Raw genomic sequence first — 16,912 nt, forward strand, 5'->3', positions numbered from 1 at the left:
TACATTTTTTGCTTGCTCATGTTTACTTATGTTTAGCACTCTTTTTTCTACAAGCATTAAACGGCTCTTGTGTTTCTTATAATGGGTGTTAGGACTTGAGGAGAAATAAGTGACATTGAAAAGTTCTAGCTAATCTTAATATTCAGATTATCATTGCAGCAGTGCTCCTTTGCCAAGTGTGTAACCACAGGTAAAAGTCATGCTGGACAGAGTTATGACCAGGACTGAAACTTATTTAGGGAATTTGTATTTATTTTATAAGAATTAAAAATATTTTCGGGGCTGTGTTTTAAATGTTTATAATCAGATCAGGATTCAAGCTTTGGGATTTGAGGAACTTTGAGCTAGAAAGAACAGTGAAAAACTGGGAAGCAGTACAGCAGTACTAGCATAGTTTCAGTCTCTGAAGTCAGAGATTTTGTTAACAACTATTAAAGGAAAGGTGTGATTCCAAGAACAGAATATTCAGAACATTTCAACTTCTCTGTTTCTGAATTCCAACCTAAGAGATCTCCAAAATTGAGTCAGCAAACTGGCTGCCCAAATGTGTGTTTGCTTGCTTTTTCTTTTTAATCAAAATAATACATTTATATTGTTTCTTCCACCACTGGGTATATACCCAAAGGAATGGAAATCGTCATGTCAAAGGGATACCTTCACTCCCCTGTTTACTGCAGCTCTATTTACAATAGCCAAGAGTTGGAATCAACCTGAATGTCCATTGACAGACAACCGGATAAAGAAAATGTGGTATATATACNCCTGAGAATTTTAACTAAGTAGACTAAGAATTGATGATGTGTTGTTTCTACTGAAAAAGCTAGTAATATCAGACTGCATCCTTGAAGTACAGTATCAAAGTCAAAAGAGGCTGTGGTTCATCTGTCCTGGTAGGAGCCCATGGTATACTGTGTTCATTTTATTTATTTTCATTACTGTTTTTTAAGATTAATAAACTGAGGCACACCTAAAAGAAAATTATTAGTGTAGTAGACATTGTGGAAATCTTATTATTTAAAGGACTAGTTTGAAGAGCTAGGGTTAGCATAGAGAAAAGGATATTTGGGGGAAACATGACAGTTATTCTCAAACGCTTGAAAAAGGATCATATTGAAGAGGGAGAGTGATAATTCTGTTGTGTCNAATTCCTATGACATTTCTCTCAGAAATGGAAAGAACTATACAGTCATTTATCTGGAATAATCTTAATATTCAGATTATCATTGCAGCAGTGCTCCTTTGCCAAGTGTGTAACCACAGGTAAAAGTCATGCTGGACAGATTTATGACCAGGACTGAAACTTATTTAGGGAATTTGTATTTATTTTACAAGAATTAAAAATATTTTCGGGGCTGTGTTTTAAATGTTTATAATCAGATCAGGATTCAAGCTTTGGGATTTGAGGAACTTTGAGCTAGAAAGAACAGTGAAAAACTGGGAAGCAGTACAGCAGTACTAGCATAGTTTCAGTCTCTGAAGTCAGAGTTTTTGTTAACAACTATTAAAGGAAAGGTGTGATTCTAAGAACAGAATATTCAGAACATTTCAACTTCTCTGTTTCTGAATTCCAACCTAAGAGATCTCCAAGATTGAGTCAGCAAACTGGCTGCCCAAATGTGTGTTTGCTTGCTTTTTCTTTTTAATCAAAATAATACATTTATATTGTTTCTTCCACCACTGGGTATATACCCAAAGGAATGGAAATCATCATGTCAAAGGGATACCTTCATTCCCCTGTTTACTGCAGCTCTATTTACAATAGCCAAGAATTGGAATCAACCTGAATGTCCATTGACAGACAACCGGATAAAGAAAATGTGGTATATATACTGAATGGAATACTAGTTTGCTATAAAAAAGAATGAAATTCTGCCATTCACAGCAACATGGATGAACTTAGAGAAAATTATGTTAAATGAAATAAGCCAGGCACAGAAAGAGAAATACTGCATGTCCTCACTCATAAGTGGGAGCTAAAAGAGAAAAAAAAGAATCACAATAAGTCATTAAACTTTCAAAAAAAAAAAAGAGAACATAACTATTTATTAGAGGTGGGAAAGGGGGAGGGGGAGGAAAGTTAGTGAGAAATTAGTTAAGGGTCACAAAGATTGATTATGTTTGGTGTACATGAGTATACTAATTATCCTGATTTGGTTACAACATATTGCACATATGTATTGATATTCAGTTCTGTAGCCCACAAATATATATAATCAATTGTCTTTCAATTAAAAAAAAGATGAATACATAATCATTTTCTAGTTATAGATGCAGTAAATGTAAATTGTAGAAAATTATATGCACACAAGCTAAAAATAAATAAAAACTTAATATTTCCACCACACAAAGATAACCACTGTTAGACTTCAATGCATATCCTTCTGGATCTTTCTGTAGGTGGGTGTGGATACAGACACACATTCCCATATCTTTTGTTATCAAAATAAAATGATTATACTGTTCCCAAAACAGGATAATCATGTATATACTGTTCTGTAATTGGCCTTCAGCAAATGAATTCACCCTTTAATTTAAGAAATTATATCTAACACCCAAACCATATTTAAAATTTCCGGTTGACCCAGGATGTCCTTTGCAGCTGTTTTATCCAAATCAGTATCCTATCCAAGACCACACATTGCATGTTATTATGTCCCGTAATTTGTGTGTGTGTGTGTTTTTAATCCAGCATGGTCCCCTTTTTATGACACTGACTTTTTGAGTCAAGTAGGCCAATTGTTTTCCAAGATGTCCCAGCTTCCTAATTTGTCTGATTTACTTGAGGTGCCATTTAGTTTGTATTTCCTGTAAACTAAAATTATATTTCATGTAATTAAGTTTTGGCTTAATCATTTTATAGGTGATATTGTGTTATGTATTTAGTGTTATATCATATTAGAAGATACATAAAATCTGATTGACCCATTAGTAGACCGTTACTGGTTACTAAGATTGCTGTATGGATTGGGTGATGACAGTTTGATCCTTCCACTTGTACAGTTATGTTTAACCCTTTGTGACTGAAAACTAATCTATGTGGTGTTATTTAGGCTCTCTGAATGTCCAGTTCCCCATCACATATTCATTTAATCGTTTTAGTACCAAATTGATAATCATTGTCTGAATCAGAACTTTCATTAAGATTACGAAGTTGTATATTCTAAGATCCATCATTTCATCCATATCTACTCTGAATGTCCAGTTCCCCATCACATATTCATTTAATCGTTTTAGTACCAAATTGATAATCCTTGTCTGAATCAGAACTTTCATTAAGATTACGAAGTTGTATATTCTAAGATCCATCATTTCATCCATATCTGCTAGCTGGCATTCTTCTATAAAATAGTTTTTCCTCATTAACTGGTGTTATTTGGTTAGTCTGAATTACAGTTTCTGTTGGATAGGCAGGATAAATGCTTAATTCTTTTAACTACCAATTTTCATAATAAAGAATTGGTTTAATAAATGCCTTAAATGGTAACAGATTAATTTTTTCTGGCTTTCTGTGTTTTGTGCTTACTGCTTTTCATTGATCATTGTGTATAGTTTTAAAAGTCAATTTTATGTTGCAATTTATAAAGGAAAGCAGAGACAATCTGCCTTTCCCTTCCCTACCTTAATTCCTGTTCTCTGGGAGGAAATATAGTACTCTCAAGATGTTAAGTGTCTTAGTTATTTACCTTTTATTTCCAAATAATATGGCAAAATTACTGTCTTGGTTTTTTGTTTTGGGGTTTTTTTTCCCCCCCTTTATCTGTTGACTTCTTGCTGTGGGAGTGAAAGATTAAACTCTCTTTGATCCACTCCACCCTTTACATATACATAAAATACTCACACATTTTCCTCCTCTTTTGCCATCTTCCCAAATTATTCTGTCACAATTTTGATTAAATCAATATTCAGCATTAACATTGTGACTATATAAATATTGCTCACAACCAATTAGAAAATGAATTAGTATTCTTTTTGTACAAATTGATTTGATTTCTTATGTAATTTTTACATAATTACTTTCTATGTACCCATCACTGATTCGACCCCAAACTTTTAAATATAGCTATAAACCTCTTCTCAAACACTTTAGTTTCTCTTTCAGTTCCATTTTTTTCTTGACTGGGCACCTCCTGAAACCTTCTTCCTCTCTTTTCTCTCTACACTCCTCTGTATTCTATACCTGCTGCACAGTTATTGTCCTGGACCTTTCATTAACATCATCCTGGGAAATCCTTCCTTCTGATTAGTGGATTGGATCCCCCATTTCCTAGATTTCATGCCTTTTTCTTCTCTGATGTAGTCTTTCATTTTTGTGAGTAAATCTATCAGGGAATTTCTGAGAAGGGTGAAATGGGGCAAAATTACTGAGATCTTACTTCTGCCTTCATACTTAATTGGTATTTTGGTTGGAAATAGAATTCTAGTTTAGAAATTATTTTCCAAAATTTTAAAGACATTGCCACATTGTCTTTTATTTTGATTACTCCTGTTGAGAAATCTGATGCTATTCTTATTCCTGATTGTTTGTATGTAACCAGTTTCTTCCTAGAAATTTTATGACCTCATCTTTATTTCCGGTGTTCTGAAATTTCAGTGGTGTGCCTTCATGTGGTCTGGGTATTCTGAGGGCTCTTTGAGTCTAGATAACTCATGTATTTCAGGTCTGTGAAATTTCTTGTTTTATTTCTTTAATAATTCCCTTCTTTCTATATTCTCTCTTTTCTCTGAAGAAATCCGATCAGATATTGTACTTCCTGTTTAATCCTCCGGTTTTCTTATCTGTTATCTCTTATATTCAATCTTTTTGTTTTATTTTCTGGAAGATTTCATCAACTTTATGTTTAACCTTTCTATTGAACTTTTCATTTCTGCTGTCATATTTTTCACTTGGCTATAACAGTTATATAAATGCTATTTCCTCTTCTCTGAATATTCTTTTTTTTAAAATAGCATTCTGGTTTTGTTTCATAGGTCCTATATCTTCTCTTACCTCTCTGAGAATAGAAATTATGGTGGTGGTTTTTAAGTTTCTTTCTTGAGCATTTGTTTGTTTTGTCCCCGTTTTGTTTTTGTTAGAGGCTTTCCCCACTTCTTCGTGATCCTTAAATGTTAGCTGTATTTTAGAGAGAGGAACTGAAGAGTTAATGGGAAGCTTTGTGTGCATGGGTGTCTAGTTCATTCAGGCTTTTGTAACAAAGTGTGCCATAAACTAGGTGGCTTTCAAACAATAGAAATGTATTTCTCACAGTTCCATGAGTTGAAAGTCCTAGATTAGTGTGCCAGCCTTGGTCAGGTTCTGGTGAGGGCCCTCTTCTGGGTTGCATCTTCACATGGCAGAGGGAGGAAGCAAGCTCTCTGAAGACTCTTATAAGGATACTAATCTTATTCATGAGAGCTCCACCTTCATGGCCTTATCTAAACTTAACTGCTTCCCAAAGACCCTCCCTCCTAATACCATAACATTAGGAGATAGGATTTCAACATATAAATTTTGAGGGAACACAAGCATTCAGTCCATAACAGTGGGCAAAGGTCATTGCTTCATGGGTCTTGAAGCAAGTGATAGAGCAGTAGCTCTTTTGTTTTACTGGGGAATTTCCTTCAGTTATCAGAATCTATAGGTCCTTTAGTTAGGGCCTCTTAATTTCCCAGGGGGTTAAGCCTGGGTGTCCGTTTTGGAAATCAGTTAGGGGGAAAGGGCTAGACCTTTCACTTTTAAGTATAGCGCTTTAACTAAATCCCCTCTTTCAACTGTGCCTGGGGTTCTGGAGTCCAGAAGCTCTCTAGTTCAGCGTCTTCAGAGAATAAACTTTCTGTTGCTATGGTGGTAAAGAAATCATCTTACTGTGCTGGCTGGGGGAGGAATTGTTGCATATTTGACTGTTTTTATACAAACTTTTAACCCTGCTTCCTCTTTTTAGTCCCAGTAAAAAGTTCACAGTATAGCCTTTAGAAGTACTGAGGGCCTCCAATTTCTGATCCTTTCTAGGTGTTCTCCAGTAGTAGAAATAATAGTAGTAGGTAAAGTATATACTTTGCATATATGAGCGTACTTCAAAAAGTTTGTGGAAAAATAGAATATGAATATTTCCATGAACTTTTATTAACTCATTTAATCCTGTGATGTAAGTACTACTAGTATCCCCCTTAAATAGGAAACTGAGGCATGATGATGGGAAGCACCTGCTCAGAGTGTCACATAGGAACGTGGTGGACTCAGGATTTGAATCAAAGCAGTCTTGAATTTAATACTGCTTTTTAGTACAGATCAGCTTGTTTCACATTGGTTACCCCATTTCTGCAAGCAGTTAGGTTTCCCTGCTCTGCTAAGTCAGTTATTACTAGTTCGCTGACATTCTGCCTTCCAAAATTTTGATGATGCTTATCTGCTTCATGTTTTCTCCCATTCTCTTTGTCTCTGTGCTTATACCTATTGTATTTCTTCACTGTTATTTTGAGAACAGAAGGAACAGAGGTAAATGCTTATGTTCAATCCTTTTTTTTTTTTTTGGCAGCTGGCTGGTACAGGGATCCAAATCCTTGACCTTGATGTTATTGGCACTGCTGCTCTAACCAATAGAGCTAACCCTCATTCCATATTTTTAACTGAAATTTCTCAAGGTTCTCAATACTTCTGTTTTATGCTTTGATTTGTTGGGTTTTTTTCTAGTATCTCCAGACTTATGTATGTTTCCAATGTTGCCAGGTTGCCGAACAGGTGAAGCAAAATTGACAAAAGGATTTAATCTAGCTGCACGGTTCATCATTCACACAGTGGGACCTAAATACAAGAGCCGCTATCGCACAGCAGCTGAGAGCTCCCTGTACAGCTGCTATAGAAATGTACTTCAGCTGGCAAAGTACAGTCTGCTTGTTTTCTGGATATAGCATGTCATACATTGTTAAAGGCCCTGGTTTTAAAGATGAAATCTAGATATGGAAGTCAAGTTTCGAGGGACTTAGATAATTTAGGATGACCCTGAAGATAGAATTAACTTTTCAGACTTAGCAGGATAAATGGGATGGATTTGGGTGACTTGAGAATTTAACCTATTTCCATTTTATTTAGTCTTTGCTTGAAATATATATCCCCTAAAGAGTACAATGAAATTGTATGTTAATATAATTATTAAATAGTGCATTTGGGTTAACTATTATAGTAAATATGTTTAAGAGCTAGGGAGGGAGAATTGAGCTGCATTTTGAAATTAGTTATGTATTACTATGTATATATTATGAATGCTTATAGTGCAATTTTTATGTTTTCTGTTTGATTGCAGAGAGCAGTCAATGTCTTCTGTTGGATTTTGTGTCATCAATTCCGCAAAACGAGGTTATCCTTTAGAGGATGCAACACATATAGCACTTCGTAAGTAAAATTGGAGATGCTTTACATAAATTGTGTTTTAAAATTTTTATCACTACTTAAATAGTTACAGCAAAAGAAGATTTGTTGATTAACTGATCATGGCACCCTGGAGAGAAGTTTCTATTGACAACTTGCAGAGCTTTTAATTTGGACTAACATTTTTACCTATTTGAATAAAAGCTTAGAAGATTTGCCTATTAAATTCGAAAGTGATACTGATCTAGGGAGTATGGCCAATGCATTGGGTAGTTGAATCAGAATTCAGAATAATCTTAGTAGACTGCAAAAACATAGTCAAAACAGATTTCATAATATCATATATGCATAGAACTTTGCAGTTAAACAGCAGTTTTCACATATGCTATTTCAATTTTAAAACCCTGCATTTAGGTTTAAAAATGACTGGGCTCCATCTCTGAGTCAAAATGTCATATATGTGATATTAAATATGGTGTTCAGCTCAAGAAAGTTCATGATCTCCCTTTATTATATGCAGGTTCAGACAACATCTTGAGTTTTCTCTACAGTTCTAGGTGTCATATCTCCTGAGACACTGAAGGATAAACAGTTGGAAACATTAGTTGTGTTTTTCCTCAAGAAGAGCATACTTTTAGCAAATATGATACTTGTCCTCAAATATCTGACAGAGTCTCATTGTGGATTTATTCTGTGTAGCATGTTTTAAGCAGTGGTTCGGGCAACAGGGGTTGGGTGGTGGGCGGGGGGATTGTCATTATAAACTTCATTGAGCATCTGCTGAGAATGCTGTGGACCCTTTCTCTAGAAGACTGTACATAGATACGGAATTTGCGTGTTATTTCAGGAAGTTTACAGATCCTTGTAAGGATCGTAGATAAGAACTCCAACTGTAGAAGGCAAGGTCTAAGATCAAGTTGCAAGGAAGGAGATTTTGATCCCATTTAAAATCTGTAACAAATGAGTATTTCAGTGAACTTTGTGTCACTAGGAACATTCATGCAGAGGCAAGGTAACCATCTGTTGCAGAAAACATTCCTCATTTCAGAGGGAAACTATACTATATAATCTTTAAGGGGCCTTAAAGACCCATTTCTATCTCTAGAAGTTAAAGATGAGGAGCTGGAAGTCTTCTATCCACCAAAAATTACAAAGATACTTGAATGTATAAAATTATTACTAAATAGTCTAGAATCGGGTGAGGGCCAGTTCAGTCTTAAATAGTCTTATTTGATTATAAGCTATTTTAAAAACTAATATCTTTACTGCTCAAGGATTTTATAGTAAATTTATATATTTTATAGTTACAGTTTATATACATTATCTTAGACTGATCTTCTTGAGAGGCAGGGATTTTAACTTTTCATCCTTGTGCTTCCATATGTCAGGAATGCTTGACATGTGGTACTTGCTCAAGAAATATGTATTTTAAAAAGGGACAAATAGATTTCATTTAATTTCCTCAACAACCCTGTGTTTTAGGTAGTATGGTGTTTATTGTACAAATAAAGAGACTCAGAAATTTATCATATTCTAAGGGTTATGCAAACTTAGGACACATATTCAGGCATTCTGACCCCCAAGTCTAGTAACCTGTTATACTAGATAATTCTTTGTGCTTGAGCTAGAACTGCTTCAGTGGGTGACTGTGTGTTATGACCTGCATGTCTTCTAAACGGCGCCTTAAGAAACGAAGTTCCTGCCTTGATATCATTCCTCCTGATGAGGCTTCTGACAGGTCTCGACATTCCCTGTTTCCACTTAGCCCTTGCCCTGTCATCTCAAGGCTTCTTTTATATCGCCATTTCTTTTTTTTTAACCTTTTTTTGTTTTTTAATGTTTTCTTTTTTCACCATTTCTTATTAATCATAAGGATTAGAATTTAAAGAAGCTGCATCACTTGTAGAAAAGGCTCTAAATAGGGAGTCAAGAAGACTGGTTTTCAGTCCCAGTTCTACCAGCCCAACTCTAGCTCTGTGGCTCCAGATCACTTGATACAGTACAATAAGAGAGGTCAACTTTGAGAGTAGTTGGTAACAGCAGATAAAGATTAATAGTGGGTATAAGGGATCTTGAGGAAGCAATTTCTAGTAATTTAATTAACAAAAGGGAAATGTATAGCTCTTAAAGTGGGCAAGTTAACTTATGTTTAATAAGGCCCATTTGACTTATTACGCCTTAAATCTAGTAGCAAATTTATAAAATCTTATTAAAAAAATATAACACACACACACACACAATGATGCCCTTTTCTTGAATACTTTCTCAAGCGTTTGGTAGACAAGTGGCCTGTACATTTTTAAAGCATATATGGGCCAAGAACAAATCTAATGATGTAACTCTAAGTACTTAGTATCAAAAACTTTCTCATTAAACTATTTACAAAATTTATTTTATTTGAAACCTAAGTAATATCCCTTTGATAGATGTATCAAGACTTTTTACCTTTTTTTTTCTTAGTTTACATTCAGTTCAGTTCATCTCTAGAAAAAGCCTGAAGAAATATCCACATTGAAATAAATTTATCAGATTATTTATTCATTCAGCAAAAATTTGAGTGACTTCTATGTGCTAGGTAGGCTCTGTGCTGTGTACAGGAAGATACAGTGGTGAGAAAAAAGGTGAAGGTGTTTCTTCTTGTGTTTCCAGATTGGGAATTTTAATGTTCCACATATCAGTCATACCAGTTAAGGGGGTATTACATGTTAAGCACAGGACATCCTGGCTGGTTTCAGCGAATAGCGCACAGATAAAACTTTGAAAGGAACAGTTAGTACCGAAACCATAGATACATGATGTTATTCTTTTTTCCTTCCTTTATGCAGAATTACTTTTCTAAATAAACTCTGCTAAGGTAATTCAATTTGGTCACTATTAGCCATTGTATTTTGTCTTCCAAAGGAAATACAACAGTTATATACTGGGAAATCATTATGTGTGAACATTAAAATGTGGTATCAAAATAAAGAGGATAAAAGAATCCATTTTGAAAATTCATTTGCAAAATGTATTAGAATAAAGGGAGAAATAAAAAATAAATTTGTTACCTAACCAAGGGAGAGTTATAAATGTTTGTTCAGTTCTTCAACAAATAGGTCTGCTCTATTAGGTTCTTGAGATACATGGTTGAAGAAGGTAGACGATATGTATATAACCAGAGCCATAAGTTGTTAACTCAGTTATTAGTTACTTTTGAATGATTGCATGTCATATCCCTAAAATGTGCTAGGCCTTAATTAAAGTAGTATCAGCGTAAAATATACTTGACCTTCAAAAAGCTCACAGTCTGGCTATAAAATGCTGTCAGAAGGTTCACAAGTAGAAGGACATTCAAAAGGTTATAGGAAGAGCACAAGCAAGGGTGGAGTTCTGCACAAAGAATATGGCTTTTGACTAGGTCTGGAAAACTGAGGAGTAGGAGTTCATGATGGGAAGGGAATGGTGGGTGAATAGTGTTCTAGTGACAAGTAACCATGTAAGCATACGTAGGGCAGCATGAAAGTAAGTGGCATGTTTTGAGTACAGTAAAGAAGCAGATTTGACTAAAGCAGAAGATATGCAGGAGGAATAATTGGAAATAGGACTAAGGAGCGTAATGAGGGAAGGTGGTTAATTGGGGTTGGAGTTTGGAGAGTCATGCTAGGGACTTTGAATCTTAATCTTTAAGCAGTGCAGAGCCATCACAAGTGTTTGGTAAGGAGGGTAACATAAGATAATTCAGGCAACAGTGAATATGAGACTTAGAAAGAAAGAAACAAGGAGAACAGTTAGGAGCTTATTGCCAAATTCTGTGTGAGCTTTGAAAACCTAAAAGCAGCTAGACGAAGAAATAGCAGTAGAATTAAAAGATAATGGGAACCATTTGAAAGTGCAGGACAAAGGAAGAGGTGAAGGAAAAAAAATTCAGGATTCTACTTTGGGTGAGGGATTAGATTTTGATATGTAACTGAGGTAAGGAATACAGGTAAAGGAGTTGGTTTGGGGCAGAGAACATGGAAGCTAGGGTTTGGACCTGTTGGGGTCGGGTTTGGACCTGTTGGGGTCGGTTTTGGACCTGTTGGGTTTGGGTTTGGACACACTGAATTTGAGTTTTCTGTGGGTTATCTGGCCAGTACGCCCAATAGGTGGTAGGAAATTCAGAAAACAGAATGTAAAGATTTGAAATCTATTAATATTTGAGGTAATACCTAACTAGGAAATTAGTGAGCTAAGGAGAATATGTGTGCAAGAAAATAAAAAATGTTGAGGACAAAACCCCAGCCCACATTCTTAAAATGTGAGGGCATGGGAGTTAAGAACCTGTTGGGTTTGGGTTTGGACACACTGAATTTGAGTTTTCTGTGGGTTATCTGGCCAGTATGCCCAATAGGTGGTAGGAAATTCAGAAAACAGAATGTAAAGATTTGAAATCTATCAATATTTGAGGTAATACCTAACTAGGAAATTAGTGAGCTAAGGAGAATATGTGTGCAAGAAAATAAAAAATGTTGAGGACAAAACCCTGGACGACCACATTCTTAAAATGTGAGGGCATGGGAGTTAAGGGCTAAAGCTAGGGAGATCTCCAGTAAGTTAAGAACTAAGAAAAAGTCATTATGTCTTAATATTAGAAAGTTGATAGAGAAGAATCCAGATAACATGGAAATTAGGAGGAAAAAATTCAGCTTTGGTTTTGTGATGTTTTATCAGGGGATGAAGGGCTGAGTGGGACATCTAATGCTATAGCAAAATGAATGGAAAGACACTAGTGCTGTATCATTCTGGTCAAAGAGAGTGCCCCAGGGAATAAGAATATGCTGGATAAGGGATAATTGTCCAGAGTCAGCATCTTCTATGGCAAGGCACTGTTCTAGACACTGGAAAAAGAGCAGTAAATAAGATAAAGCTCCTGCTGTTATGGAGCTTTTGTTCCAGTGGATGAGGAGGGGGTGGGGGAGAGAATATATAATAAACAAGGAATTCCATAAAATGTCTATAGCAGTTGTTGTGGAAGAAAGAGAATCAGAGAAGAGTTTTTGTACAGAGTAGTCTGGGCAGGCTTCATTGATAGAATGTCATTAAGCAGAGACCTGAATTAAACGAGGAGTGATCTTACAAAAATTAAACTTCTAAGAGTTTGGTTTTTCTTTATGCGTAAGTAATTCCTTATTTAGTAAATAATTTTTCTATTCTTTTCCTTAGGCACTGTAAGGAGATTCCTAGAGATTCACGGGGAAACCATTGAAAAAGTAGTATTTGCTGTCTCTGAACTTGAAGAGGTATTTTGCTAATTAAGCTGCATTGTTTAAATCTTACTTTTACTTTTAAGTGTATAGCTTTGTCTTATCTATTTATTGAATTTTCAGCCGATGAATCCTAGTTATCTATGTATATATTTGGCAGTGGGACTTACCATCATTCACTGAAAACTAAAAACAAATCGAGAAGGAGACTTTTGTTCACATTTTTCCTGCTAAACTGTTGTCTCTGTAAGTGAAATCTTACAAAATGGAGTTGTTCTGCTTTGCTCCCTGCATTAGCTCTCAAGGCATTACCTTATAACCTAAGCACTGGGTGTCTGGGCAGCATAACTGGAAAACCTACTGTGCTGGAAAAGCTTTGGTATCTACTTGGCCTGGAAACAGGTGACAGCCTAGCCTAGTGGCTGACACTGAGTAAGTTGGGAGGTTTGTATGTTTTGGTGTATGTATTTAGGTTTAGTATATTTCAATTTTATTTAGAGCCATTTTAGAAAATTCTTTATTTTTATTTTATCAAGCTTTATTTAGCTTTAGAGTTCTCCGCACAAGTCAGCTTCTAATATTTCCCAGTTTTGTATCCTTGAGCAAGTTACTTAACCTCTCTGTGCTTTGGTAAAATAGGAATGTTAATTGTACCTATATTACAGGCTTTTTTGATAATCAAATGAGTTAATACATGTGAAGTATCAATTCAAAGTATGATATGTAAGCGCTTTTGAATTTGCTGAAAGAAGGGTACATTTACTTTGTTCGCTATCTTGTTTCACCTGGTTTATCTATACATTCATTCTTCCAGTGACCTTTTATTAAGTATCTAGCATATATAAGTTTCTAGGAAAAAAAAGAATGAAATTCTGCCATTTGTAGCAACATGGATGAGCTTCGAGAAAATTATGTTAAGTGAAATAAGCCAGGCACAGAAAAGAGAAATAACACGTACTCCTAATAAATGGGAGCTAAGAAACAAAGACCATAATAGAATGTCAAACTTTCAGAAGGAAAGAACAGACCTGTAGTTACTAGAAGTTGGAAAGGGGGAGAGGGAAGGAAGATAGAGAGTAATTGGTTAAGGGACACAAAAAGTAATTATGATTTGTAATTATAAACATGCTAATAATATTGATTTAATCAGCACATACTGTACACAAATACTGATAGTCAATTCTGTACCCCATAAATATGTATAAATAAAAATAATTTTAAAAAGTACCATCCTTTTTAAAAAAATTATGTATGAATAATTTATTGTAGAGTAAAGGGATAATGAAAAACAACATGGTTAATACACATTTCTTCAAAGAAAATATACAAATGACCAGTAAGCACCAAAAAGATGCTCCATGACATTAACCATTAGGGAAATACAAATCAAAACCACAATGAAATATAACTTCACACTCACTAGTATGGCTATAGTTACAAATGAGGATGTGGAACAATTGGGACTCTCATACATACCTAGTGGGAATGTAAAAATGGTGCAGCTGTTTTGGAAATTAGTCTGGCAGTCGCTGAAAAGGTTAAATATAGAGTTACCATGTAATGCAGCAGTTCCGCTCTTACGTATATACAGAAGAGAATTGAAAACACATGTCCACACAAAAACTTGTACACAAGTCTTCATAGCAGCATTATTCATATAGTAATGGAAACAACCCAAATGAGATGAACTGATAAAAAAAATGTGGCACATACATACAATAGCATATTATTCAGTCATAAAAAGTACTGATACATGCTATAAGATGGGCGAACCTTAAAAACATTATGCTAAATGAAAGAAAGCAGACCCAGAAAGCCACATATTATACCATTTTTGTGAAATGTCCAGAATAGGCAAAGCCATATAGACAGAAAGAAAATTAGTAGTCGCTAATGGGGAGTGGAGGAGGGAGGACTGGGGAATGATTGCTAATGGGTTTGGGGTTTATTTTTGCGGTGATGAAAATGTCCTGAAATTAGACAGTGGTGGTCCCACATACAGACCGGTTCCCGCTCACTGGCTGAGCGAGGCACGGGAGCAACACCGAGGGCTGCGATCCCGTTGCCGGTCCCGGTCCGGTATGGGGGCGACACTGAGGGTTGTGATCTGTTGCCGGACACGGAAAAAAAAAGACAAAAAAAAAAAAAAAAAAAAGATTGCTTTATAATTACCAAAGAATTATATCACTTTTTCGAAGTGTTATGTGATGTTTTCTTTTTCTTTTTTTTAAAAAAGATGACCGGTAAGGGGATCTCAACCCTTGGCTTGGTGTTGTCAGCACCACGCTCAGCTAGTGAGCAAACCGGCCATCCCTATATAGGATCCGAACCCGTGGCCTTGGTGTTATCAGCACCGCACTCTACTGAGTGAGCCACGGGCCGGCCTGAATTCTATACTTTTAAAGGTTGAATTTTATGGTACATGAATTATATCTCAATTTTTAAAAAAAGACTCTGAAGATGGTGTCTGCAGTCTTATATGTTTACTTAAAAGATGATGTATTAGTTACTGTGGGCAACACAATAAGGATACTGGAGTAAAGATTTTGTAAATAATTTTATTGTCCTTCTAAGCCTATTCCATCATTCTTTTGTTTTCTTATTTTAATTTAGTTTTTTTAGTATAGTTTTGAATAATTGATGAGTAATGATAAAGTAATTCCTAGGATGATGAAAAAGCAAAATGCTTCAAGATACAGGAAGAATAAGAGCACTAAACGCTGATCGTGTATCGTGGATTTATAAATGAGCCCCGTGTACCAACCCATATGGAAATTATAAGATAAAATGGGTTTTATTCTATTTCTTTCCTTAAAAAATAAAATTTATCTTTGTTCTTTGAAAAATCTCTAAAGAATAAAAGTTATGAAATATCAGTCTTTCACAAATAGTTAGAAATGTAAAAAAAAGAAAACTCAAAAACTAAACATTGGTCAAATGGACCCTGACAGCACACCAAGGGTCAAGGAAGTAACATCTGAGCTGAGTCTTGGTAGACAGGTATCATTAGTAAGTGAAGGTGGGGGTGGGGGCAGAAGTGGCAGGACTTATGCATTCCAGATTCAGTGACTGGAATTGCGAGGATGGGCATCACATTTAACTTGACTAGCTAACAATATCCTGATTTTTAACACAGGAACTGATTGAGGGTCTTAGCATCTAGTCTGAGCTCAAAAGTGGTAAGGTCTTTATTCTTGATGGAGGCTGTCTTCAAAGTATATGAATAGGCCTAAGCACTGCTAAGGTCTGCTTCATTACTTCATTATTTTCACAGAATGTCTTGTTTTTCTGACACAGGCTACTTACCAAAAGCTGCTACCTCTGTATTTCCCAAGGTCATTAAAGGAGGAGAGTCAAACATTGCCATACCTACCTGCAGATATTGGAAATGCAGAAGGGGAGCCTGTGGTACCTGAACGGCAGATTAGAATAAGTGAAAAGCCTGGTGCTCCAGAGGGTGAGTTCTAGAGTTCTACCTTTCCTAATTTCTCTCTTGAGGAAGCAGAGGTTCTGATAAAACACCAACCACCAAAGAAGCAGGATGTTCAGCCTGACCTTTTGGAAATTCTCTGTTAGCATGACACTAAGATCAAGACCAGTTTAGAAGTTTTCAGAGTCCTATTCTTGCTGAGATTTATTCTTTGATTTAAAAAAAATTTTATCTATCTATAGATAGGTAGGTAAATTGGTAGACAGATGTTATGTCAAGTCTGTGTTACGCAGTGGGTATTCAGAGGTGGATATAACAACATTCTCACCCTAACAAAGCTTATAGTCTAATGCAGGGCACTATTTGAGACAGTAGTTAAGTATGTTATCATCTAAAATTTTAAACAGTTTTAATAGTGTCTTCTAAAAGCCATGCCTAACATTAAATACTAAGGCAAAAATGCTACAACCATTTTTGTAGTTAAGTATGTTATCATCTAAAATTTTAAACAGTTTTAATAGTGTCTTCTAAAAGCCATACCTAACATTAAATACTAAGGCAAAAATGCTACAACCATTTTGTTTTCTTAGGTTTTATACTCATGTAGGATGAAGTAGTATGTAAAGCATGTTAGGCTGGGAGCCCTTCTAAATCCGTTCTGTATGACAGCTTGTACTGATCTTCACATGTACATGTTTAAGGCCATAAATCCCTTTTGTGGATAAATGCCTCACAAGCTTCAGTGCTGGGCCTTGATCCTGAAATCCAGCAGCTCAGGGAATTACTGTGAGATTCCTACTGTGAACACTCTTTTAAAATGAGAAATCTGTAGAAAGCTGTTCAACTCCTTTTTATCGCCAGCATATAGACTTATGTCAACTGGAGGGACTTATAAATGGTCTAGCATCAGAAATGTCT

The 16,912-nt window shown here is 35.5% G+C and overlaps 1 protein-coding gene across 1 annotated transcript in view; it reads left to right on the forward strand.

Moving 5' to 3' along the window:
• GDAP2 (ganglioside induced differentiation associated protein 2) overlaps positions 1-16,912 on the forward strand; it is a 68,394-nt gene that overhangs the window by 16,918 nt on the left and 34,564 nt on the right. The window contains exons 2-5 of the mRNA XM_008580418.1: positions 6,668-6,857; positions 7,278-7,366; positions 12,524-12,600; positions 15,862-16,021. Coding sequence (XP_008578640.1) covers positions 6,668-6,857; positions 7,278-7,366; positions 12,524-12,600; positions 15,862-16,021 — 516 coding nt within the window. The remainder of the gene's footprint in view (positions 1-6,667; positions 6,858-7,277; positions 7,367-12,523; positions 12,601-15,861; positions 16,022-16,912) is intronic.

The sequence above is a fragment of the Galeopterus variegatus genome, unplaced genomic scaffold, assembly GCF_000696425.1.
Source record: "Galeopterus variegatus unplaced genomic scaffold, G_variegatus-3.0.2 Scaffold2084, whole genome shotgun sequence".
NCBI lineage: Eukaryota > Metazoa > Chordata > Mammalia > Dermoptera > Cynocephalidae > Galeopterus > Galeopterus variegatus.